Here is a 26,731-nt window from a genome sequence, read left to right on the forward strand (position 1 = left end):
ACACACAATGTTATGCTGGTTTCAGGCATAGAACAAATACCATATGATTTCACTCGCATGGGACATTTTATATTGCGTATAAGTTTTCAGATGACTAGTCACTTGGGAAATTTATCATTCATTTTTCCAGTCATAAATGTCCCCCTTTCCCCTTAGAGGAGGGAAGCCTGGACTTTAAATTTCTCCACCCCCCCAAAAAAAAAACACCACACCTGAAAATAGAATCATTCATCAAAAGGGTGAGAGCTCATTTTATCATCAGACTGCTTCATATACGTTATTTACTCATGTGTCTGTACAACAAAGAAAGCTGGGTAGGGAGCAAGGTGACACGTGACATTCAGAAGTTGCAGAATTAGACTGAGAAAGTGAGTTGATATGCATATTATCTGTATTAGCTCAGGCTGCCGTAACGAAATCCCATAGACTGAGGGGCTTACACAACAGGAATGTACTTCTCACAGTTCTGGAGCCTGGAAGTCAGAGATTGGGGTGCCAGCATGATCAGTGTCTGGTGAGAGCTCTCTTTGCTTCTCACTGTGTGGTCACATGTCTTCCTCCCTCTTTTCATAAGGCCACAGTCCTGTTGAATGAGAGCCCAACCTTTAGGACCTCATTTAACCTTATTTGGTAACTAGAAACCCTATAAGGGCTTAGGGCTACTGAGCGTGGGGGCACCTTTCAGTCCACAGCATGATCTGAAAATACAAATCAAGCAGTTTGCCTACAGTCCCTGGTGTCTTGGCTCTGGAACATCTTGATTCTGTCCCCATCCTGGCCCCCGGCCCAGTCTGACACCAGGGCGGGCCACATACAGCTGATGGTGTGGCTACCAGCTGGCATTCGAGCCCGGCTGGGCAGGGCAAAGAGGCCAGCACAGGAACACTCACTCAGGTGTGGGTACTTGTCCCTGAAACTCTCTGCTTGTGGTTTCCTTCCTTTCCAAGTTATTTTCATTTAATGATCTCATTTAATGTACATCCGTCAGTTGTCAAGCAGGAGATAAAAAGATGGAAAATAGGTGTGAGAGGGGGTCAAAAGGAATCAGAAGGATTTGTTCGTGGGCTGAAGAGCCTCCTCCCAAAGGTCACGTCCTTCCCGGAACCTCAAAATACGACCTTATTTGGAAATCGGGTCATCGTAAATGTAATTAGTTAAGATGAGATCATCCTGGAAGAGGGTGGGCCCTTAATCCAATCTGACTGGTGTCCTTATAAGAAGAGAAGGGACACAGAGGCACACACACAGGACAGAGGCGCTGTGACAAGAGAGGCAGAGATTGTAGTGATGCATCTATAAGGTGAGGAACCCAAAGGACCACCTCGGCTACCAGAAGCTGGGAGAAATGCGCAGAATGGATTGTTCCCCAGAGCCTTCAGAGAGGGCATAGCCCTGCTGACATTTTGACCCTGTATTTCCAGTCTCTAGAGTTGTGATAGAACACATTTCTGTTATTTTAATGTGTGTTGTTTATCACCTAGTTTGTGATACTTTGGAGCCTAATAGGTACAATCTGGAGAAAAAAAAAAAAAAAGAAAAGAAAAGAAAGTAATTCAAAGGCAAAATGAATTACTGGTTGGAAGAAATACTCAATTCCACTTTAGTTACGCTCTGTTAGAGGTGGCAGGAGGGGAGCAGACAGTGGGGAATAAGCAAGCCCAGGAGAGAAGACAGTTCCACGGTTAGGGTCATCTACACAGACGTGGTGGATGAAGCCCTGGGAAAGAAATGAAATGACCAGTAAAGAAAGTGGAGATTGAAAGGAGAGGGCGTAACGACTGATTTTGGGCGTCTATTTACACTTCTGAGCAAGGAAGAAAAGATAAGGAAAGAGATAATGTAGAAATATGGACGAAGTCAATCAGGACAGGGTACGGTAGTTCGCCAACCAAAGGAGGGCAACCAAAGGAGGAAGAAGGTCAAGGGCACAGATTCTTCAAGGAAGTCAGAACTTGCCCTTGGCACGTGATACTAGAAGTCATGGGTGACCTTGAAAATGTTAAGTTTCAGTACCATGCAAGTGGTAGAGCCCAGACCACACGAGATTAGGAAGAGTAGGGGGTTCAGACTCTCCTTTCAATAAGCTTTCCAAGAGGGGAAAAAAAGTATGAATGGAAACAGTAACGTGAAAGTTGCGATAACCGCTGAGCATCGGTGTCATAAGAAATACGATAATCAGGGGTGCCTGGGTGGCTCAGTCGGTTGAGCATCCAACTTTGGCTTGGGTCATGATCTCACGGTTCGTGAGTTCGAGCCCCGCGTCGGGCTCTGTGCTGACAGCTTGGGGTCTGGAGCCTGCTTCAGATTCTGTGTCTCCCTCTCTCTCTGCTCCTCCCCTGCTCACACTCTGTCTCTCTCTCAAAAATAAATAAAATAAAAATAAAAAGAATTTTAATAAAAAAAATTAAAAAAAAAAGAAATATGATAATCACCAAAGAGGTGATGGCAGAGGTCCCAGAGGAGAAGGTCCGAGACAAGCAAGAGGCATCCTGACAGCAGCACACGTGGGGGATCAGAGAGGACAGGAGAGTCTGTGTCTGTCTGTGTCTTCCTGTGACAGGGAAACACGAAGACAACGTTTGAGGTAGGAGGAGCAGGGCTCAGGCTCCAGAAGTAGAAAGTGACTACCTCTTGAGGACTGGAGAACAGATCCGTGAGGGGCTAGGAGTGGAAATTTTCAGACTCCCGAGGAGAAGCTTGGGAAACCCACTGTCCGTAACGTACAAGCAAGCAACAGAAATACCCCCAAATCTTGGGAAACGATGAAGGGCCAGTGAAAACTGGCGCAAACGGTCAGGGTACCTGGCCTCTGGCTTCTCCCAAGGCTGGAGAAGAGAAAATAAAATGGTGGCAACCATCTTGACTGGGGATTCTACTGGTCATGGGGTTACTGAGGAGAGAGGGAGTCTAGGCTGCTGGGAGATGTGCTGTCCTGTCTCATCTGCCCAGAAGCGAAGTCACAAAGGGCTGACAGGCCTTGTGACTCTGCCCGGTGGCTTTCTGGAGTTCCCGCCACCAAACCACCTAGGGAGTGACTTTCCTGCACTTGGGTTAACCTAGCACACAGGAAGAAGCACCAAAAGCCCCATACAATATAATCTATACTTAACTCAGGTCCTGACCTTGAATTCACCCTCATCTCTTATTCTGAGTCAAAAATTACATCTATAAATTGCGAATCCTGTTTTCTTACAGAATGGCGCACTGCCTCAACATATTTCGATTCATGACGTCTGATTTTAGCTTGATGATAACGATGGCCGTATTATTGCCATCACTGCCTGATATTATTTTGCAAATGATCCTGTTGTTCTCTTCAGTGTTCCTGAAATAAAATCTCACAGATGAACAAAAGACCAGAAGAAAATGCACTTGGGTCCAAATTAGAACTGACTGACTTGGCTGACCATCTGTTTCTCCTATCTAGAAAGAACCCAACATCATAGAGAGAGCAGGCAGAAGGCCCCTGTTAGCAGAAGACAAAATGAAACTACATTTACATTTAGGTGGAGGCAAGGGGAAAATCTGGGTCAATGTGTTTGGGGATATTTAAAAAACTGGGGTGACATCTGCCTAAAGACGGCAGCGATATGGATATGAGGTGATAAAACCTTTAAACTATGGACTGAGCAGGGGCGCCTGGATGGCTCAGGTCATGATCTTGTGGTTCATGAGTTTAAGTCCCGCGTGGGGCTCTGTGCTGACAGCTCAGAGCCTGGAACCTGCTTTTTGAACCTGCCCATTTGATGCTGGGCACATTCAGAACGTGATTGAGTGGACTGACTGAGCCGCCATCTCTGAGAAAACAGCCCTGTACAGAAAGGAGTCAACGTGGAACGTCTAGAGCTGGCTTCATTAGACAAGCCTGCTTGTGAGGCTGCCTCTTGGCCGATGTCTAGGAACTGGAATTTCAGGAGAGTCCCCACCACCTTCCTGTGCCTAAAGTATACAAACAATATGGTTTACTGAACACCAGAACACCTGCTCTCCTTCTGGGAGTCTGGAATTTTGGGACATGCCAGTCAGAGGGTGCCCACGTGACCAGCCTCCAGGAAAATCCTTGGACACTGAACCTCTAATGCATCTCTAAAATGCTCGGGAGACAGTACTTTACATTTGCCGTCATTAGTCCCTGCTGCCGGGATTAAGTGTGTCCTATACGACTCCATGAGGAGAAAAGTGCTGGAAGCTTTTGCCTGGTTTCCTCCAGACCTGTCCCCACACACCTTTTCCCTTTGCTGGTCTCATTCTGCACCCTCTCACTGTAATACATCACAGCGGTGAGGCCATATTCCTCTGGTGATCCTTGGTAGGAAACCAAGGCGCATGTTAGGCTGACCCAATACCTTCATGGCAGAAGGTGTGTTTTCTACACACACACACACACACACACACACACACACACACACACACACTGAGATGCTCCAGTATAAATATTTTTTATACTCCAATATAAATATTTTTTAAATATTACGTTAACAAGTCTTTAGCCATGTGTCTACTTGTCTCAGAAGTTCAAAAGTCAAAAACATATTTTTTTTGTTCGCTTCAAGCTATAATCTTCAATACAATTTCTAATTTTGAGAATGAGGAATGTGTCGTCTCTCTGAAGGCTCACACTTAGTAGACCTTCTGTTTACTCTGGCTCTTTCAAGATCCCACTGGTGGGTTGTTTCTGGAATGGCAGACTCGAGCAGCTCATCTAACATACCTGTCATTCCCAGCATCAGGTGGAGTTTGCTCTGCATTGTAAACAGCCCTGTGGTGAATCACTTTCAGGTGGCGATGGAATAACATGCAAAAACTTACTTCGTGAGAATAGACTTAACATGGCAGAAGTGTAACCAATTAATGGCTTTAAAAAGGAATGAGACCAGGTCCCTCCCCGCTTCCTGTGCACCTGCCCAGTTTTTAGTTGTCATACTCTCCCAAAACACGGCGCAGTGAAAATATGACATGTCTCCACCTTTCCAATTCTAGTCTGCTGTATCCCTCCTGTGCTAAGAATAATTTCCAGTGTTTTTAATGAGGTTCTGACTTGCCAGAAATCTAGAATCTAGATAGATTAGATAGATAGATAGATAGATAGATAGATAGATAGATAGATAGATAGATAGATAAATGATGGACAGACGAATAGATGGATGGATGAATACACAGAAGGATGGATGGATGGATGGATGGACAGAGAGACAGAAGGATGGACAGACAGAGGGATGAGTGGAAGTAAAGAAGAAAGAAAGGAAAATGCCCCTTTAACAGCTTCCATTTGGTCCTAAAAATGTCTTTTTCAGTGAATGTTAAATTAATGCTTCTTTTTGTTCCTGCAACATCCTAGTACTTTTAGAATCAAAGACGGGGCTTTCAGGTGACGATGGGTGATTTAGGTCCCTGAAATCATTTTGATGCTGATCTCATTCCCTTTACTCATAAGCACCTTGAGGGCAGAACTGGGTCTTATCACCACGGCAACCTGAGCAGCTTTGCAGACATTGCCTTGAAAATGCCCAGCGACCAGGAGTAAAATTAAACTATAAGTGCCTTCGAAGGCGGGAACATGGACTCTCTTATAGCCGGGGGGGTGGGGGGGGGCACAAATACAGAGACAACCAGCCACATCGCAGCCCTCCCTGCCCCCAGCAGCTATGCCCCCAACTCCAAAAGGGAACAGGGCACCTCAAATCTTCTCTTAGTTTAAGTTTGCTGAAACTTGAAAAACCCGGCCTAACTGGGGTCACTCTACCTACGATGCAACTGCTTTCCTCACCCTAAGATGCAAACCACCATTTTCTCAGATGGCCACCTCTTTGGTGAAACCTTCCACACCTCCCCAGGCAGAAACGCCGAAGGCACGCGTTCCTGTGGTGTCTACCTCTTTGCCTGTCACCAAGCTCACCCCACACACAGCACCGTAACCTGTACCCACAGCTCCCTGGGAGCAGAAGTCATCACCATGGAGGGGGGGGGGGGTCTTCAAGCCCAGATCCTGCCTTATCTACGACAACCAGACCCAAACACAGCATTCGTAAACTACAGTGAGTGTTTCATGTCAAGTGCTGGGGCTTTGATATTTAATGTGGGCAGAAAATTGTTCACTTTTACCCAAAATACAGGAAAAAGATAATCACCCGTGGACTTGAACTCATTGATCCTCGGAGATAAAATTCTCCTTGAGTCATCAGTAATAGAGGTGTTCAGATGGGAAATATCCTAACGGAAAATTGGGCCAGTGCTAAAGAGGGAGGCAGATCTCTGGGAATAGTAAAATGTTCACTTTTTCCATTTTCCAAATCCGGTTACCCTTGGGCTGTGTCTTTGATGTTAATGTAGCTAAACCCCCAGTGAGACTCTCAGAATTTTATCAGAGGAAACAGACACAGAATACTGGGCTCGCTCGTCGCCAGCCTCCCTAATCGGGAAGAAACTCACAACGGGCCACTGAGTGAAACCCAAATATAAAATCGCCGATATTGTTCTTTGCCGGGACGGCGTCTTCCCTATCTCCACATCAGCCGTACCTCCCCAGGCACACCGCCATCCACCCTACTATGTTTTCATTGGGCCATATTAATATTCTGATATTTAAAAGGCTCTCGTCTGCACTCAGAGGAGGTGATAAGGATGTTCGAAAATGATTATGGACATCATCGCTCTTGTTCTTCCGGGCTCATTTTCGTTAGGTAAGAAGGCGCCCCATCGGGATCCACGGGGTTAACGGAGGACACTAGATGCACAGGGTGTGCCTGTCCCTGAGATGCCCTCCCACCACACATTCCCCGGTTCCTATCATCCATCTGCCAGAGTACGAGAGTGAAGGTCAACCAAGTGCTATCCTGCGGCCGGGTGACAGCCCGGGGAGACAGCAAAGCAGAGAGCACAGCAGCATCAGACATTATGTGCCCCTCCTTCCCCGGGGGGGAGTTTTGGGGCTCTTACTTCTCAGCCTGTCTTTTCAGCTTCGGCTGCTATTAAAAAAAAATACCACAGGGCACCTGGGTGGCTCAGCCAGTTAAGTGTCCAGCTCTTGGGTTTCAGCTCAGGTCATGATCTCAAAGCTTGTGAGTTCAAATCCTGCATCGGGCTCTACACTGCCAGCTCAGAGCCTGCTTGGGATTCCCTCTCTCTCTCTCTCTCTCTCTCTCTCTCTCTGCCCTTCCCCCATTTGCACATGTATGCATTCACTCTCTCTCTCAAAATAAATAAACAAGCAAAAAAAAAAAAAAACAAATTAAAAAATAAAGGCCATAGAGTGGGGGGCTTAAACACCAGTCTTTTATCTCTCACAGTTTGGGAGGCTGGAAGTCCAAGTTCAGGCTGCCTGAACAGTCAAGTTCTGTTAAGAGCCCTCCTCTGGGATACAGACGGCCACCTGCTCACTGCCCTCCTCTGGTGGAGAGGGAGGGCTCTGGTGTCTCTTCTTTTAGGGACACAAATCCCATCACGGGGGCCCCACTCCCACGACCCCCTCTAACTCTAATTTTCTCCAAAGGCTCCACCTCCAAATACCATCACACTGGAGGCTGGGACCTCAACTCACAAACTTTAAGGGGACATGAACATGTAGCCCATAACAAGACCACTGGACGATTCTTTCCAAAGATCATTTAGAATAAATGCACTCATTTATGCTCGTACTAGGGGTGATCTAATGACCTCATCTGCCAGAGAGGCACTGCTTGATGCCTGAGACTAGAGTCAGGCCAACTGAAACCTCCCCCGGAAAAAATCAATGATGACTTTATGTGCAGTAAGCTAATGAGACCATGCAGCTCACGCCGAAACCCAGACAGACATGACTGGTGCCTCTCACCCCTGGAAGAACATAGCCCAGTCACCGACCTGCTCAACCAAACTAAAGAGCAAAAACTAGGAAGACGTGCCCTTTCTTTTTATAGGAACACACGAATATTTAAATATGTTTTTCACTGGAAGGATTTCCTAGGCGACAGACACCCACTTACCTTACTGGATTTCCAAACACCCCTGGCCTAGAACGTGTGCATAAGCCTGACACTCACGGACCAGGAGCAGGCCTGGCGCTCTGGCCTCTCCCCGGGGTGCTCTGGACTCGAGAGGCTGAGTGGTGGCACCCACAGACCGGTGGGAGGACAGCAGGGACCCGGAGAACAGGCAGCTTCCTTTCACTAGCACCATGTGCACACGCGGGGACAGCGGCCAGGCCCTCGGTGACCTGCGGGAGCTCCGGCTTTCTGGGATCAGCCCACAGCCGGTCTTCTCTTCCCACTCTACCCGCTGAGGCAGACATGCACACAGGCTCCTTTTCACGGCAGATTTGGCTCACTGCCTTCTTCCACCAAAGGAAGCGACGTGTACGGAGGAGGCATGTCCCCTGCGACAAATTTCCCAGCCAGACTCACCGTAGGCTGGGCTGTCTCAGAATCCGGGGAAGACTGAGGCGGGTGACCGCCCCTGCCAACCACCAAACCTAAACCAGATCAGCAAGGGACCACCGGGGTTATCGGTTTATTTACAAATCACAGACAAATTAACATTTTGCAGACCATCTACCGTGCACACGATCTGGGATGCCTTTGCTGGAGCTGAGAGTTCACTCAGAAAAGCCCCTGAGTCCCTGGGACTGTGTGAGCCCCGGTGCTGTGTGAGGCTGCCCCCACTGCTGCCCGGAGGAGGGAGGCCCCAGGCTCAGCTTCTGAGCCTCCCTGCCTCCTACGTGTGGTTACCTGTGCCCTGCCTCACGCGGGGACCTGGCCACCAGCAAGAAATGTAATCCTTCTCCACCAAAATCACCCAAAACCCGCTTATTGATTAAGATCCCCAATGCTTTTAACCATTTTGTCATCTTCAGTGGCTTCGTGACTTCCTTCCCTGGGCATTTGTGACAGCCTCACTGGGTGGGGGCCAGGCTCTGGGAGCAGGTGCACCAGTTACATTACAAGGTTAACTTCCAGACTTCTATTTACAGGTCATAACACTGCATTGGGGCCCTGTTCTCAGGTTAAACTCCTTGAGAATGAAAACAGCTCTAACTCACTCTCTTTCTGTGCGTGTCTCAGTCTCTCTGTTTCTGTGTCTTTGTCTCCCCATCTCTTTCTCTGTATACAAACGTACACACACATACACACACACACACACACGCCACGGGAACCACACTGAGCATCTTGGGAATACCTCGTGTTTGATGAAATGGCTAGCTTATAAACCAACAAAAACTTGCTACTGAAGTATTCCTTGGTGAGATAAAAGCCTATACTATATTGGTTTTTGTGGATACTTTTGTGGAAAAAAAAAAGGCCAAGTGCTTATCCATGGTACACATTGTTTTCAAAATTTTGCCAAAGGATAAAGCTCTAAGGCATGACTGAGGAGACAAGAGTGTCATCAGTTCCTGTTAGGAAGACACCAGCTTTGGGTTTGCATATCAGCACCCTCTCCCGCTCGCCAGATATAAAATTCCTTTAATTTAATTAGGTTCATGTTTGAAGAAAACAAGTCTATTCACATAGATTGCAAAAAGATGAAATTTGCATGGGTAAACCGCTAATTAAAGATGCCAAGGGGGGTGCCCGGGTGGCTCAGTCGGTTGAGCGCCCGACTTCAGCTCAGGTCATGATCTCTCAGTTCGTGAGTTCGAGCCCCGTGTTGGGCTCTGTGCTGACCGCTCGGAGCCTGGAGCCTGCTTCCGATTCTGTGTCTCCCTCTCTCTCTGCCCCTTCCCCTGCTCATGTTCTGTCTCTCTCTGTCTCTCAAAAATGAATCAACGTTAAAAAAAAAAAAGATGCCTAGGAAACATAAGAATGTACACATTACATTTTTAATGTATAACCTGTATTATTATTTATTAATGTTATGTATGTAATAATAAATTAATAAATATTAATATATTTTAAATATATTTCATTTCACATATATTTATATATGGTATAGAATTTATATATAACATATAATTATTTAATATACAGTATTAATATATTTAATAATAAATTGATAAATATTAATATATAACCTGTATTACAAACATATAAAACATACCTATCGATATAGATGTCTATATCAACAGGTATACAAAACCTTGGTAGATATTTCTATCTCCCACTCAGATCTCCAGTCGTTCTCTCCTGGGCACGTCTCACTCAAGTCAGACAGGTCATGTGACTGGCTTTGGCCAATCAAATAATCACAGACATGACATATGTTTCCTCAAGTAAAAATCCATTTGTAATCCTCCCCTGTTCCCTCCCCCTCCACGGCAAACCCCAGAAGTTGTCCCATGGCTGTTCTATGACGGCCGCACCTCCCTCAGCCCAGGCCCCTGAGTGTGAGAGACTACAAATACCGTCCTGCATTGTCCCCCTCAGTGAGCCCACCAGCCCTCAACATGTGCATGTGAATGCCCTTCCACTCTGGCCTTGGGCTCAGCCAGATGGACTTGTCATCAAATCTCTCCATCTGCCATTCAGAAACTAAAATGACCTCTAAACAGAAGCCAGTAAGACCATTCACCAAAAACAACAAATAGGGGGCACCTGTCTGGCTCCAGCCGGAGCACATGCGACCCTTCATCTTGGGGCCCTGAGCTGGAGCTCCACGTTGGGTGCAGGGATTGCTTAACACAAATAAATAATTTTTTTTAAAAAACACCACAACAAATAAAAGTGCACAGGTGAGTCCATTCTGACTACGTGTAATTATATTTCAGTCATTAAGCCTACTATTTTTTCAATACTTTAAGTTAAATCATGGTCGTTTAGACATTTAATGTTCACTGAAGTTAGAGGGAGTCTGAGCTGAGCATGTTAAGAAAACCTGAAAACATCAATTACGTGATAGTTTACTGGACGTACTTTAAAGACCAAAGATTTAATTTTTGGTTTGGACTTTCTAATGGTTTTGTGGTTTGTCTGGTTTTTTTTTAATGGTCCCTGACTAGTAACCTATACTGTCTAGAAAACCAAAAAGCTGAAAAGCATAAATGCAGGGTCACCATGAGAACTGAGTTCTAATTTCCTATCTCTGTAAACGGGCAACATTTTGGTGGTATTCAAGAGTTGCATAAGACATGTGTGTGCACATGTGGACACGCATCCACACAGACATACAGAGGAAAGCAAGCATTTATAATCAGCTTTAGCTGACTTGGTACTGTACTCATCATCGCTCTTCTCCAAGACCAGCCCACAGTCACTTACTCTACAAAGACGAGCAAAACAGGAAACGTGGGTACCGCCCATAGGGCCTTTCCAGCTAAGCAGCAAGGGGGGCAAGAAATCTACTTAAAAACCATGAGAAAAGAACTAGCACCTCTTAGAAACTAAAATTTCAGTTGTGTCACTTCCAGGTTCCGGAAAAAAACCAATAAATTATGTATTTTATATATATTATATATATATATATATATATATATATATATATAAGGTATATATATAAATTTTATATAATTATATATATAATTTTTAAATAATAAATTAAAATAATTAAATAATAAATTAAAATAATTAATTAATCAATTAAAATTTAAATAATAAATATTTAATATAATAAATTATACATATAATAATACTATGTTATATATTTCATATATATACATATATATATATATATATCTCAGTGCTGAATATATATTCTGAGTAGAATCTTCAATAAAGAGGTCAGAGACATCACACAGCTCTCAAGGCATTTGAAAGGGTCACAACATTCGAAACCAGAGCTTCTGTTTTCCAGATTATAGTTGGAGGCTATCAGTCCTAAGCATATTACTGATGACTCTCCCAGATGCGATAACCATACTGCCCTGTTTTCAGCAGCAGATATAAGCCAAAACTGCCTCAGAGAATAACATGACAGTGGTACGCACAGTAACTCATTTCTACCCATCCATCAGTCAGTTCACTGAGGAGTGTCTGTATCGAGTCGGGAAACCGATAGAAAGCACTGATGTCACGCAATCATCAAACAGCATCAACCAGACGCAGGCCAATTCTTGGCTACGATGGACACATAGCCAGAGACCCAATTCAATACCTGAAACGGGCACTGAGAAGGTGAGCCCGGCGCCCTGCGCCCCGGACACGCCCAGCCTACCTGAGATGAGTACCACGGTGTCTTTCTCCCATGAGACCACGGTGACGTACGCCTCCACCGAGGAGGGGATAATGCACTTGAAGACCGCAACATTGCCTCTCATGGTTTTCTGGTCCTCCACACGGACTGTATAGGGCTCCCGTAAAACTGGAAGGCAAGGAGAGGACCGTTGGTAAGACCTTGGCAGGGGCTCATTCTGGGATAACCTCATTCGAATATACACATGGTTGCTTACATGTAGTGATTGCATCGACTACAGCTATTGCAAAATAAATTAGAGAAACCTGCAGTTCGTGTCTTGAAAACTTTCATTCCCTGGACAAATGTATTTTCCAAAGGGCAAGAGCGTATCTAGAAACAGCTCATCTGCCCCCTTACATACACCTGGAAGGGAGAAGTAGCTTCTTCAAGGAGCCACGATCATAAGACACTGCTCTCCGTGTCCTTTGAGGACGAGGGAAGAATTTTCTGACTATAAAGAAGAAGGGGTTAAAAAAATCAAGAAAGGCAACCTCTCCTGAGAATTCTTAAAGACTATCTGACGATTAAAATAACTCCTCATAAGTAATCTCTTGTGCCAGCTGCAAGGCAGTTTTGGACACAATTATTCCACTTCCCGTGGCTTCGGGAAGGAGGCTGATGAGGAAGCCTCTGCCCAAGCACCTTAGGAGCACCCGGAAAACCTTCAGAGGAGACATCCATGAGCCAGATGTCTGGGTTAGAGGTGGGGTGGCAGTGGGACCCTTTGCCCGCCCTTCAAGTCCACCTGACTGGGTTCACACCCAAGCCCAGCCACGTGCACAGTGAGTGCCCTAACCCTCCACATAATGGGGATTTTGATGACAAGACACCTACCACGAGGGCAAGCATAATGACTCAGTCCGTTAATGTGGATGCCGCACTCAGAAGGGCACCAGCCACAAGCAGGTTGGGTGAGGCTACGTGGACCAACAGCCAGAACTGGAGTCACGCCATCGCCTGATGTGGGGGGAGGCCTCTGCCTCCCGGATAAGGAGAAATCAGTGCTCTAATCCCAGCTGTGCCTCACCCCAGCTTGATAAATACGGAAGCAAGCCTCACTTCTGCAGACCTTTATTTTCCTCAGACTTAAAATGAGGGGGTTGGGACAGGAAGATTCTCAAAGTCTGAATTTCAGAAGTCTCTGGTTTTCTCCAACAGCCCCAGAGACAGCTTACTATCTCATCATCTAACTGGCTCTCTTGATGTTTTTAGTCATCTACTGGCCAAATGTGTGCCAAGAAAACCGGCCATGAAATTAACTTTTAAAGAAATTGGCATACCGACAAAAATAGGAATGAGTTTCTAAAGGGGAATCTCTTAATAGGCCTAGGTGAATGCTCAAGGAGAATGATCTTTAAGACTGGCACTGGTTCTGTGATACGCATTTTAGTATTAGAGTATGCCACTACTCAGAGTATTGCTCCCCAAACCCCACTGGTAATATCAGTATTTATTATTTTCCCGACCTGGAGAATTTGTTCATTCCTGTCTCAAACCAGAGAGATTTTCAGAGCTTTGGGACTTTTCTGAGACCCCCATCCCTGCACTCCATCGCGGTCCCGTGCGATGTGCCAGGGGGCAATTCGACACCTCTTGCAAAAAAGTCCACTGGGCACCAGCTCAGGGTGACCAAGGGCCTGGCCTCAGAAACATCATGATCACACACAGGGGCAGGAGCTCACTTTGTGCCGGAAAATACCTCGATAAATGAAACTCTGGGGAGAGTGGAGGTCTACAGTCATAGGACAGAAAGAGGTGACAAAGAGGCAAAGTAACCAAAGTCATCAATGAACGAGAATTTGGGAGTGGTGGAGAGAAGAAGACAGAAGAGAGAAAGGGGTTGAGAAGAGAAGAGGGAGGGACCGGACAACATGGCCAAGAGCCGCAGAGTCCCTCGGCACAGGGACAAGGCCACCTGAGCGAAGTGTAGGAGTCCAATGCAAGTCTGTGTGTTTGTAGGATGTTTGCTACAAGCCATAAAATCACTTCGGCTCCCCACACTTCCTGTGAACCCCACTTCACGCACATAAATGGCTCAGGTGGAGGAATTTGTAATGCAAATCAAAAACAGGGTGCCTCTCTCTCTGTCCCAGCCAGGAAGAGCAGGGACAAGGGAAGGTGCCCATAGGGAGACAGAAGAAGTGCCTTCCTAAAAGGCCTGCGGCCACGCACTAGGCCTGGTCACCGGAACCACAAACATACAGTGACCAACTAGGGACTTGCCCTGTTTGTACCCAAAGTCCTGCAGCCTCGGAACCCCTTAGTCCGGGCCTCACACACAGCTTCCCGCTGGCCTCCCGTGAGCCAGGGTCAAATGTCTGGGACTTTTGGGGCGCCTGGGTGGCGCAGTCGGTTAAGCGTCCAACTTCAGCCCGGTCACGATCTCGCGGTCCGTGAGCTCGAGCCCCGCGTCAGGCTCTGGGCTGATGGCTCGGAGCCTGGAGCCTGTTTCCAATTCTGTGTCTCCCTCTCTCTCTGCCCCTCCCCCGTTCATGCTCTGTCTCTCTCTGTCCCAAAAATAAAAATAAAAAACGTTGAAAAAAAAAATTAAAAAAAAAAAAATGTCTGGGACTTTTGTTCCTTCCATCCCCCAAGCCAGCCCCAAAGAGCCCAGATCTCCTTGAATCAGGGCTACAAACTGGGTGCACCGCACCCCACCCAGCTCAGAGAGAACAGACGTCAAAGGAAACGCCCCATTCCCTCACTAGATTCTTCCTTCTGCAAAGACAGACCACGCATGGGGCCTTTCAAAAAATTACTGTAGAACTTTTAACAATGTTTGGCATACAGTCGGTACTCAAAAAATGCTTGGAGAATGAATACATAGACGTAACAGGGCTTCCCTTTTACATGTACTTCTTTTTTTAATGATGTAATTTCTTTCTTTCTTTTTTAATATAAATTATGGTCCAATTGGCTAACATATAGTGTGCACAGTGCGCTCTTGGTTTTGGGGGGTAGATTCTCGTGGTTCATCGCTTCCATACAAGACCCAGTGCTCATCCCAACAAGTGCCCTCCTCAATGCCCACCACCCACACTTCTAACCCTATTGTAGAATATACACATATTCTACATTTGATTCTGTAGTCATTACCTATTATTTTTAAAAAGCGACCCAGGTTTTCACGATAGATCTCCCCCTTGTGAGTAAAACTGTTTACTCCTGAGGCCCCCACAGCTTAAGAGGCCAACACTACTATCGATCAGGATATACGTCTCATATTACAATTCAAGTCTCCCAAGGTCACAGCGAGCCTCCCAGGATACTTGGGTAAACCTAGGCCTCACTACAACTAATTATGGGAACAGAGACCAGGCTGCAAGAGTATGATCCAGGCAAACACTAAGTGTTATTTTAAACACGACTGACATTTGCATCACAAAATAGTGTGACCTAGGTCTCGCACCCTGGGTCCTAAGCTGGGCTCTCCCCAGAGCAGACAGGAGCTGGGTGAAAGCGGCTGATCGTAGACAGGATCCCCGGAGAACCAGGGAGAGGTTGGGGAAGGAGCACAGGGCAGGGCGGGCAGCTAAGCCAGAGTGTGACTTCAGGGCAGTCCCAGCCTCCACCTGATCCGAGAGGAGCTGTGAACGTGAGTCCCGCCTCAGAGCTCCATCATCCCGTGCCAGGAGCTGGGACTTTATCCTTAGAGCAGTCTGTCCCTGGCTTGGGACTGGTCCCAGGGCAAGGCATTCTCAGGCACTTCCCACTCTGTTTGTGTGTGAAGTGGGTCCGGGGCACGAACAGTCTTCTGAAGCCTGTCTGTGTGGGTTCTCAGCAACCAGCACGCAGAGCCAGGGGATCTGACTCCAGGGCTACTGACGGGAGTCCGCCTTAGTCAAACTTACCAGCTCTGAAATCTTGCCATTGAGATCTAACGCGGAAAAAGGGATCAGAAGAGACAATCTGCAGTGACGTGGCTTTGGGGGAAAATCAGGCGTATATAGTGAGCAGAGATCACACAGCTGGTGTGCCTTTGTAGGACCCGCCCCTCCCTGTTAGCTGTCATCCCTCCAAATGGAAAGGCCCTTTCAAACCTAAGTGTTAGTAAACAAGGAACAGTCTCTTTTCACAGTCTACCATGAAACTAAATTTAAGCAAGTCAGGCCAAGCACCTAATTTGTGGGGCCCAGGGCAAATTGAATATCCAGAACCTCTTATTTACCAAGGAGGGGAAAAGTGCCATAAGGATCCTAAAACTGGAAAACTTGCTCTTTTTTCCTGTGGTCTTTCTCTCACCCTGCCACGGTGTTTTTCATTCGCTGCTCGATGACGCACTGCCTGGGGCACAGAACAACCACTGAGGCACTAAGCAGGTGCAGGCCTCCACAGGTGATCTGGGCCACACTTCACTGGGCACACACAGCCCACCAGCTGCAGGGCTCCCTTCTGCCAGTGTCTGGGCAGAAGTGCGAAGCCCCAGCCGGGGATGGGAAAGACAATCTCCCGTCTCCATTGCCTCAACCCGGAGCGATCAGGTGACCTCTAAGAGATTGCAGCCTCCATGCTGGCTGGGGGAAGGGTGGCTTCTGCCACACCCCACTTGGGAGTGTCTGCACCCACTCCTACCCACACCCCACCCGGGCCCCGGCCAGGGGGGAAGGGGGCAGTGGCTGCTGGACAGGGACAGGGACAGGGAGCAGAGGCCAGGCAGGGCCAGGGCACCAGAGATCAGAGGGGCAGCAGTGGACATAGTGCGGTTAGGGAGGTAGAGGCTAAGTGGGGGGGTCTGGGCACCCAGAAACTGGTGAGTGGACTGTTGAGATCCCTTCTGGGGGAGGCGACATGAGGCAGGACCATGTAAGAGCCGAGGCCCCAAGCTCCCAGAGCACATTCCAGTGCCCTATCACACTTCACTTACTAAACACAGAAAGATAAAAGCATTAAATGTTTCAAGATGGCAATGGGAGAAGTTTAACCCTAAGCTCTGGGACCTTCTCAGCACTGGGCCCTATGTGACTGCACTGCTCCCATCCCATGAGGTTGGTCCTGATCCAGACTCTATCCATGGAGCAATGGGGCGATGGCATGCATTTGTAGGACCCACCTACAATGGGGGACGATGAGGTGGAGGTGAGTGAGGGGAAAGTGAAGAATTGGGCACTGCGGGGGGGAAGGTAGGTCTGGGTGGCCTTCCTCCCCTGATGGGTTGGATTCAGACTGTTTCTACCCCTTTGATTTCTCCGTCCAAAGTGATAAACCACTAACAAATGCCCATGTGGGTTTCTCGGGAACACCAGAAGACTTAGGGCCAGGAGGAGGGTTGATGTCCATCTTTCCTGTTTGGAAAATGGTAATCTGAGGCACAACATGACCTCAAGCCACACTAGTTTTATAGAAATTGGTTTTTGTTCTATTGTATTTTGTAGCTGGTTACTTAATAAATTAAGAGATCTGCCTCAAACAATTACATCTTGAACACACCCTCATGTCAAGCACGGTCTCAGGGACTACGGAGATCCTAACATCTATGGAACAATTAGCTGAAGAAGGCAAGTTCAGGTGGCAGAACTAGAAGAAAACAGAGATGAGGGCACAGGTGAGAGTCACAACAGGTAATAATGATCTAGGGAAGGAGTGAACCATGGAGCTTGTGAGTAGCTGGTGGGGAAGGAGGCACTTGAGCTGGCCCCGAAGGACAGGAAGATGCAGAGGTGGAGAGGAAAGAGAGAGGACTGAAGGTGATATGAGCAGGGAACATTCCAGAAACTGTGAGGACTGGCCCCGTACCTCTTAGCTAAACTGACTTCCCAACCGCAATTCCTAAGAACAACCAACAACAAGCCCACAGAGACCTCCTTCCCTTCACCTGAAAATGGAAATACTATCTACCTTGCCTGGTCGTGCCAATTAAAATAGAGAATGGCCGGGCACATGGGGGGCTCAGTCGGTGAAGCGTCCAGCATCGGCTCAGGTCATGATTTCACAGTTTGTGAGTTTGAGCCCCTCCCTGGGCTCGCTGCTGTCAGTGCAGAGCCTGCTTTCGATCTTCTGTCCCCCCCACTCTGTCCCTCCCCCACTCCTGCTCGTGCTCTCTCAAAAATAAATAAAACATTTTTTAAAAATTAAAAAACAAAATGAAAGAGAGAATGTCTTCAAGTGCTTGGCACAATGTCTAGCACACAACCGTTTTATTCACTGATCTCTCTGATCGCTGGCAAGGGGAGCTGATCTGAACTACCTTAGGCTCAAAGAGAAGACACCTTTGAAGACATGACTGCTTTGGAACCTGCAAGTGGGCTCTGGGAAGGGCACCTCAACCTCTTCCTCTTTGATTCTGGCTTCACCCTTCTCCTCTTCCACAGACAGGCTTCCTCTGGCTTTCTGGTTCCCATGGAGGATGTAAGGTGCCCCACCCACCTGAAGGTCCCCAAGCGTCCTGAGGATAGATGGACACTCTCTCAGGACTTCAATTTCAAAATCAGAAAGCAGAGAAACCAATGAACCAGACTGGTTGGCTGCTCTCCCTCAGGACAATCACCTGTCACCAGAGGCTCAAGACTTTTTTGAGTCACGTGGATGCCAAGAGATACTTAAGAGGCTTCCTGCGGGCTGGGCAGAGAAGCACGGAGGTGCCCACCAAACGTGCAGTCCCTATCAGCTACTGTTATTCTATTAACATCAAGGCAACTCTCTCAGGTGAATAGGTCAGCCAGATACTAGTACTTGCTTTGTCTTAAAACAACCTGATCCATATAAAATTGGGATACGATAAAACAGCATGTTTACTGACAAGTTTTGACGTATGTATACACCTATGAGGTCACCACCACAACCAAGATAAGGAACAGACCCATCACCCGAAAAGTTCGCTTGTTCTCTTTGCAAACCCTCCCTCCCCACCCACCCCCCCTTCACAGGCTGCCACTGGTGTGTTTTCCATAATTACAGACTAGGTGACACATTTTAGAGTTTTATATAAATGGAGTCATACAGTGCATACATTTGTATCTGGCTTCTTTCACTCAGTATAGATATTTTGAGATTCCTCCCCTGTTGCTGTGTTTACCAACACAGCACTCCGCCCCTCATCTGTGGTTTTCCTTTTCTTCATGGCTTCAGTTACCTTCGGTCAACCGAGGTCTGGAAGCACATGATCCCCCTTTCTGACGTATCATCAGAAGGTCAACGGTAAGCCGAAGGCTACATCACGATGCGTACTTCACTCACCCCATTTCATGTCACCTCAGAGGCACTTTATCATCTCACGTCACAAGAAGGGGGAGGACACTATAATAAGACATTTTGAGGGAGAGACCATATTCACATAGCTTTTATCACGGCACATTGTTTTAATCATTCCGTTTTATCACTTTTGTTGTTCATCTCGGACTGGGCATCATTTATAAATTAAACTTTATCACAGAAATGTACGTATAGGAAAACACACAGTATACGTAGACTTTGTTACTATCCGTGGTTTCAGGCATCCACTGGGCATCTTGGAACACATCCCCCGTGGATAAGGTGGGGGAGCTCTGTAATACATTCCTTTTCACCCCATTTTATGGTTGAAACACAACTTGTTTACTCAGTCATCTGTTGATGGGCTTTGACCCATTTTGGGCTATTACAAATAAAGCTGCTATGAATATCCATGTAAAAGTTTTGGCTTCCTGGATTTGCTATGTTTTATAATTTATTGATTTTGACTCTGACTTATATTATTTCCTTCCTGCTTATATTAGTTTTAATTTGCTCTTCTTTTCTTGTTTTAGGATAGAAGCCAAGATCAGTATTTGAGACCATCTTTAATTTCTAATTGGGGTTTTTTAAACAATAAATGCCCCCCCAGGCACTGTTTTAGTGGTGTCCCCAAAATTCTTTCTTAGATATTGTGCTTCCATTTTCACTCCATTCAAAATACCTTCTGGGGCACCTGGGTGGCTCAGTCCGTTAGGTACTCTTGGTTTCAGCTCAGGTCATGATCTCATGGTTTTGTGAGTTCGAGCCCCTCATCAGGCTCTGTGGCACAGAGCTTGCTTGGGATTCTCTCTCAAGAACCTAGGGAAGAATCTAGGGATTCTCTCTCAAGAGTCTCTCTGCTGCTCCCCCACTCATGCTGTCTCTGTCTCTCTCAAAAATAAACTTAAATAAAAATACCTTCTAGTTTTCCTTCTGCTTTTTCTTTTACACCGACTATTTAGAAGTGTGTTATTTAGTATCCCAGTATTTGGGGATTTCCTGGAGTTAGTGACTGCTAACTTAATTCCACTGCAGTCAAAGAACATATTTGATATAATTTTGTTTTTAAAAAAATTCATCTGAGGGGGGCCTGGGTGGCTCAGTTGGTTAAGCGTCTGACTTCAGCTCCGGTTGTGATCCTGTGATTCACGGGTTCATGGGTTCCACATCAAGCTGTCTGCTGTAAAAGCTCGCTTTGGGGGCGCCTGGGTGGCGCAGTCGGTTAAGCGTCCGACTTCAGCCAGGTCACGATCTCGCGGTCCGTGAGTTCGAGCCCCGCGTCAGGCTCTGGGCTGATGGCTCAGAGCCTGGAGCCTGTTTCCGATTCTGTGTCTCCCTCTCTCTCTGCCCCTCCCCCGTTCATGCTCTGTCTCTCTCTGTCCCAAAAATAAAATAAACGTTGGAAAAAAAAAAAATTTAAAGCTCGCTTTGGATCCTCTGTCCCCCTCGTTCTCTGCCCCTCCCCCACTCGTGCACGTGCTGTATGTCTCTCAAAAATAAATAAACGTTAAAAAAAATAAAAAATCCACCTCGGACTTGCTTCATTTCTCATAATATGGTTTGGTAAATTTCCGTGTGACCTTAAAAAGTGTATGTATTGTGCCACTGTTGGATTCAGTGTTCTCTATTTAAACGTCAATGTGGTCGAATATCTAACACTGCCCTTCAAGTATTCTCTATTCTTGCTGATTCTGTCTACTGCTCCTTAATAAAAAAGGGATACTGAAATCTCCAATGATAAAGTTTGACTTGTCTGTTTCTCCTAGAAATTTTACTCTTGTTTTTTTTGTTATTTAAATTCAAATTAGTTAACATACGGCGTAGTCTTGGCTTCAGGGGGAGAACCCAGTGATTCATCTCTTACATAGGACATCCAGTGTTCATCTCAACAAGTGCCCTCCTCAATACCGATCAGCCATTTAGCCCATCCCCTCACCCACCTCCCCTCCGGCAATCCTGTTTGTGCTCTGTATTTAAGAGTTTCTTATGATTTGCCTTCCTCTCTGTTTTTATCTTAATTTTTCCTTCCCTTCCCCAATGTTATCTGTTGTGTTTCTCAAATTCCACATGAATGCAATTATATGGTATCTTTCTTTCTCTGACTTATTTCGCTTAGCATACTACCCTCTAGCTCCATCCACATTGTTTCAAACGGCAAGATTTCATTCTTTTTCATTGTTGATTAGTTTTCCATTGCGTGTGTGTGTGTATGTATATATATATACATATATATACATACACACACACACACACACACACACCACCACATCTCCTTTATGCATTCATCAGTGGATGGACATTTGGGCTCTTTCCATAATTTGGCCATGACCGGTTTTTACTTCATGTATTTTGAAGTGCTGACATAAGGGGCATAAACATTTAGAATGGTCAATATCTTCTGAATTAAATGACTCTTTTATATTATGAAATGACCTTTAGCCCTGGTAATATTCTTTGCTATGAAATACACTTTGATATTAATGTACTTACTCTAGATTTCTCCCGATATTTTTGATTAAATGTATTTGACTTGATGAGCATAATACATATTTTCCCATCCTGTTACCTTTAACATATCTGCATCTTTATATTTAAAGTACATTTCAGGGTGTCTGGGTGGCTCATTCAGTTAGGCATCTGACTGTTGATTTCAGCGCAGGTCATAATCTCACAGTTCATGGGATTGAATCCCATGCTAACAGCGCACAGTCTGCTTGGGATTCTCTCTTTCCCTCGCTCTCTGCCCCTCCCCCACTCATATGCACTCTCCCTTTCACTTTCTCTCTACCAAAGTAAATAAATATTTTAAACATTTTTTTAAAAATAAAGGACACTTCTTTTAAACAGTATTTGAATCTAATCTAGCAATTGCTGCCTTTTAATTCGGATAATTATAACATTTATATTTAATGTGAATATTGGTATGGTTAGGTTTAAATTCATCATCTTGTTATTTTATTTCTATTTTCACCATATATTGTTTCCTTTTTCCTATTTTTTTAATTATATGTTTAGAACTGAAATTTTTTTGAGTCGTTCCATTTTTTTCCTCCTTGATTAGCTTATTAGTCATAATTCTCTGTTTTGCTATTTTAGTGGTTGCTGTACATCTTAGACTATACATCTGTAACTTATCACAATCTATAGTCAGGTGATATTATACAACTTCACATATAAAAAAATAACCTTACAATATTATACTGCCACATCTCTACTCCAGGCCTTAATGCTATTAATTATCACCCATTTTATTTAGACATATGTTACAAACTCCACAAGTCATTATTATTATTTTTGTTTAAATAGTCAGATGGTCTTTTAAAAGATTATAAATCTTTTATAATCTATTATAAATACCAAAAAATTATGATTTAAAGCCATCGACAGATTTCCAATGGTATTTTTCACAGAATCCTAAAATTTTTATGAACCATAAGAGCCCATGAATGTCCAAAACAATCTTGAGAAAGAACAAAGCCAGAGGTATCATGCTCCCTGATTTCAAACTATACTACAATGCTACAGTAATCCAGAAAGTATAGTACTCACACAAAAACAGACACATAGATCAATGGAATAGGACAGAGAGCCCAGAAATAAACGCATGCATTTGTGGTCAATTAATCTATGACAAAGGAGGCAAGAATATGCAAGGGGGGAGAGACAATCTCTTTAATAAATGGTGCTGGGAAAACTGGACAGCCACATGCAAAAGAATGAAACTGGACCACTTTGTTGCACCATATCAACACACTAAAATCAACTCAAAATGGATTAAAAACTTGAATGTAAGACCTAGAAACTCCTAGAAGAAACTCCTAGAAGAAAACATAGACAACACTCCTAGAAAAGGGGGAAAAAAAACACAGGCAGTAAGGTCTTTGACATTTGTCTTAGCAATATTTTTTTGGACCGGTCTCTTCATACAAGGATAAGTAAAGCTAAAATAAACAAGTGGGACCACATTGAACTAAAAAGCTTCTGCAAAGTGAAAGAAACCATATCAAAAATGAAAAGGCAACCCACAGAATGGGAAAAGATATTCACAAATCAAACATCTGACAAGGGTTAATACCCAAAATATATAAAGAACTCATAGCACTTAATATTAAACAACAACAAACACAAAAAAAACAATCTGATTAAAGATTGGGAAGGCATTTCAAAGACATAGAGATGACCAACAGGCATATGAAAAGATCCTCAATATCATTAATCATCAAGGAAATGAGGTATCACCTCACACTGCTCAGATTTTCTATCATCAAAAAGACAAGAAATAGTAAGTGTTGGCGAGGACATAAAGAAAAGGGAACCCTCATGTACTGTTGGTGGGGATGTAAAATGGCACAGCCACCAGGGAAAACCGTACGAAGGTTCCTCAAAGAGTTTAAAGCGGAACCACCATACAGTCCCACACTTCTACTTCTGGATGTTCCTCTGAAACAAAAACAAAACACCAGTTCAAAGAGATATATGCACCCCTATGTTCCCTGCAGTGCTATTTACAATAGCCAAGATATGAAAGCAACCTAAGTGTCCACAGATAGGAAGATAAGGAATATAGGGGAGGGGGGTGAGTGTGTGTGTATAAAACAGAATATTACTCAGACATAAGAAAAATGAAATCGTGCCATTTGCGACAACATGGACAGATCTAGAGGGTATCGTGCTAAATGAAATAAGTCAGAGAGAGACAGATAGCACATCAGTTTACTTACACGTGGAATCTAAAAAAAAAACAAAACAAAAACAAAAAACAATAGAACAAATGAACAAACAAAACAAAACAGAAATAGACTTATGGACACAGAAAACAAACTGCTGGTTACCAGAGCAGGGAGGTGAACTAGGTAAAGGGGATTAGGAGGTACAAACCTCCAGTTATAAAATAAATAAGTCATGGGAATATCATGTAAAGCACAGGGAACAGACTCAATAATATTGTAATAACGTTTTGTGGTGATGGGTGGTAACTAAACTTACCAGGAAGATCATCTTTTAATGTGTAAAAATATCAAATCACTATGATGTACATCTGAAACTAATAGGATATTGTATGTCGGTTATACTTTAATTCTAGAAAAACGTAATTTCTTTACCCATCAGGTAAAGATCCAAGAACCCATCAGGAGCCATTTGTCTTATGATTGTAGAACTTCCTTTAAGATTTCTACAAGCGCAGGTCAGCTGCTGATAAATTCTTTCAGCTTTCGTGTGTCCAAAAAAAAAAGCCTTTATTTCACCTTTATTTTTGAAAAATACTTCTACTGGGCATAGATTTCTAGATTTACAAATTACACTTCCTTTCAGTACTTTAAAGGTGTTGCTTCTCTGTCTTCTCACATTGATTCTGAAGGGAAATCTGCTGCTGTTCTCGTTTTTATTCTTCCCTGTGTAACGTGTCTTTTTCCTCTGGCCGTTTCTAACATTTTGTCTTTAGACTGGTCCTGAGAAATTGGATTCTGATGGGCCTCGGTGGAATTTTCTTCGTGTACCTTGTGCTTGGGGTGTGTTGAGCTCCTTGGATCTTCAAGTTTATGGTTTTTATCAAATTTGAAAAATTTTAGCCAGTATTTCCACTCTTCATTTATTTTGTTTGTTTGTTTTCCCATCCATTCCTTTGGGGACTCTATTTGTATACCAAGCTACCCGAAACATGTTTTCATTTCTTTTGGAATAGATTTTATTTTTTAGAGCCATTTGTAGGTTTACAGAAAACTTTCACAGAAAGTACAGAGTGTTCCCATACACTCTCTTCACCCCACCCCTGCAGTCTCTCTCATGGTTAGCAAGTTGCATTAGTGCATCAGTGTTATACGTTTGTTACAATTCATGAGTAGTATTTATAGATTGTTATTAACTAAAACTCATAGTATACATGAACGTTCTTTCTATGCTGTGCAGTTCCATGAAGAATGTCATGTAGGGGCGCTTAGGTAGCTCAGTCGGTTAAATGTCTGACTCTTGATTTTGGTTCAGGTCATGACCTCACGGCTCTCGTGAGTTCGAGCCCCACATTGGGCTCTGTGCTGACAGTAGGGAGCCTGCCTGAGATGTTCTCTCCCTTTCTCTCTCTGCCCCTCCCCCACTCACACTTGCACACTCTCTCTCTCTTCTCTCTCTCAACATAAATAAATACTTAAAAAAAAAAAAGAATGCCATGTATCCACCATTAAGGTATCATCCAGAATGGAGGCATCACTGCCTTAAAAATGTCCTGTTATCCACTTATCCATCCCTCCTTTCCTCCTCTGGAGCCCCTGGAAGCCACTGATCTTTTTATCATCTCTACAGTTTCACCCTTTCCAGAATGTGTATGAGTGGGAATCACACAGTTTATAACCTTTTCAGATTGGCTTCTTTCACTTAGTGAGACGCATTTAAGGTTCTTCCCTGTCTTTTCAAAACTTGGTAGCTTGTTTCTTTACATTGCTTAATAGTATTCCATTGTATAGATTCACCATAGTTTGTTTATTGTTAAAGAAAAAAATTGTAATTATTCTGATGCTTGTTAAAATGTAAAGGAAGACTTTATTCAAGACTGTTGTAATAGGACTCATGACTATTCCAGCAGGCTCGGAGAGAAATTTTTCTCAACTCCAAATAGAGCGAGGAGAAGTGGGGTTTTCTAGCCAAAGGGCAGAGTGCGGGTCTCAGTAGGAGGAAGATTTACCAAGAGGATACATCAAGGCCAAAGGTAGGACAGACTCACACATCAAAGTAAGAGTGAGGAACTTGATCAGAACTATGAGTGGCCAGATGTCAAAGGGAGGGGAGGACTGAATAGTAGGAGTTTTACTAAAACTGGGCTGGGGGAGGGGTGCCTGGGTGGCTCAGTGGGTTGGGCTTCTGACTTCCGCTCAGGTCATGATCTCACAGTTTTGGGTTCGAGCCCCAGCCACAGTCAATGAAGGAAGAAACAACCACTAGAATTTCTTTGTACTTGCCCAAGGTCATACTGCTAGGGGCAGTATGGGCCCCTATTTGCTAGGGGCCAGGGGCGGGCCAGGGGAAGTACAGCTGCATTCTGCATCCTGTCCTTGGAACAGAAAGGGGAAGAAGGTCTTTGATGTGCAAGGTGACCAGCCTTGCAGATTCATGTGACATTATGATAGGAAAAGGTAGGATGAAACAGGCCCAGAGGGGAGGATTAGGACCTGAGGTGGGGTGGGGGGGGGGGGGAGTCCTATTTTGGAACAATGCTGGGAGTATCTGACCACAGAAACCCCCCTCCCCGACCCAGGCGTAAGGTTCCTCTTACGAATGTAACAGACCCACCTACTCCCCCTCAGGTTTCCCTCAGGAATGTGACAAAAGACCTAACTATGGTTACAGGCCACCCCTCATACAATGGAAATGAGCCAATCAGGAATGGACCACCCAGCACCTAGAGCCATGAGGCCCATAAGGGTGGGACCTGAGAGGGAACGAGGGGAAAGGGAGGGGGGAGGGCTGACCG

The 26,731-nt window shown here is 44.9% G+C and overlaps 1 protein-coding gene across 1 annotated transcript in view; it reads right to left on the reverse strand.

Moving 5' to 3' along the window:
- DSCAM (DS cell adhesion molecule) overlaps window positions 1-26,731 on the reverse strand; it is a 759,677-nt gene that overhangs the window by 599,721 nt on the left and 133,225 nt on the right. The window contains exon 3 of the mRNA XM_086676008.1: window positions 12,061-12,207. Coding sequence (XP_086532134.1) covers window positions 12,061-12,207 — 147 coding nt within the window. The remainder of the gene's footprint in view (window positions 1-12,060; window positions 12,208-26,731) is intronic.

This window comes from Puma concolor, chromosome C2 (assembly GCF_028749965.1).
Source record: "Puma concolor isolate L17-30 chromosome C2, mPumCon1.1.hap2, whole genome shotgun sequence".
In the NCBI taxonomy this organism is placed as follows: Eukaryota; Metazoa; Chordata; class Mammalia; order Carnivora; family Felidae; genus Puma; species Puma concolor.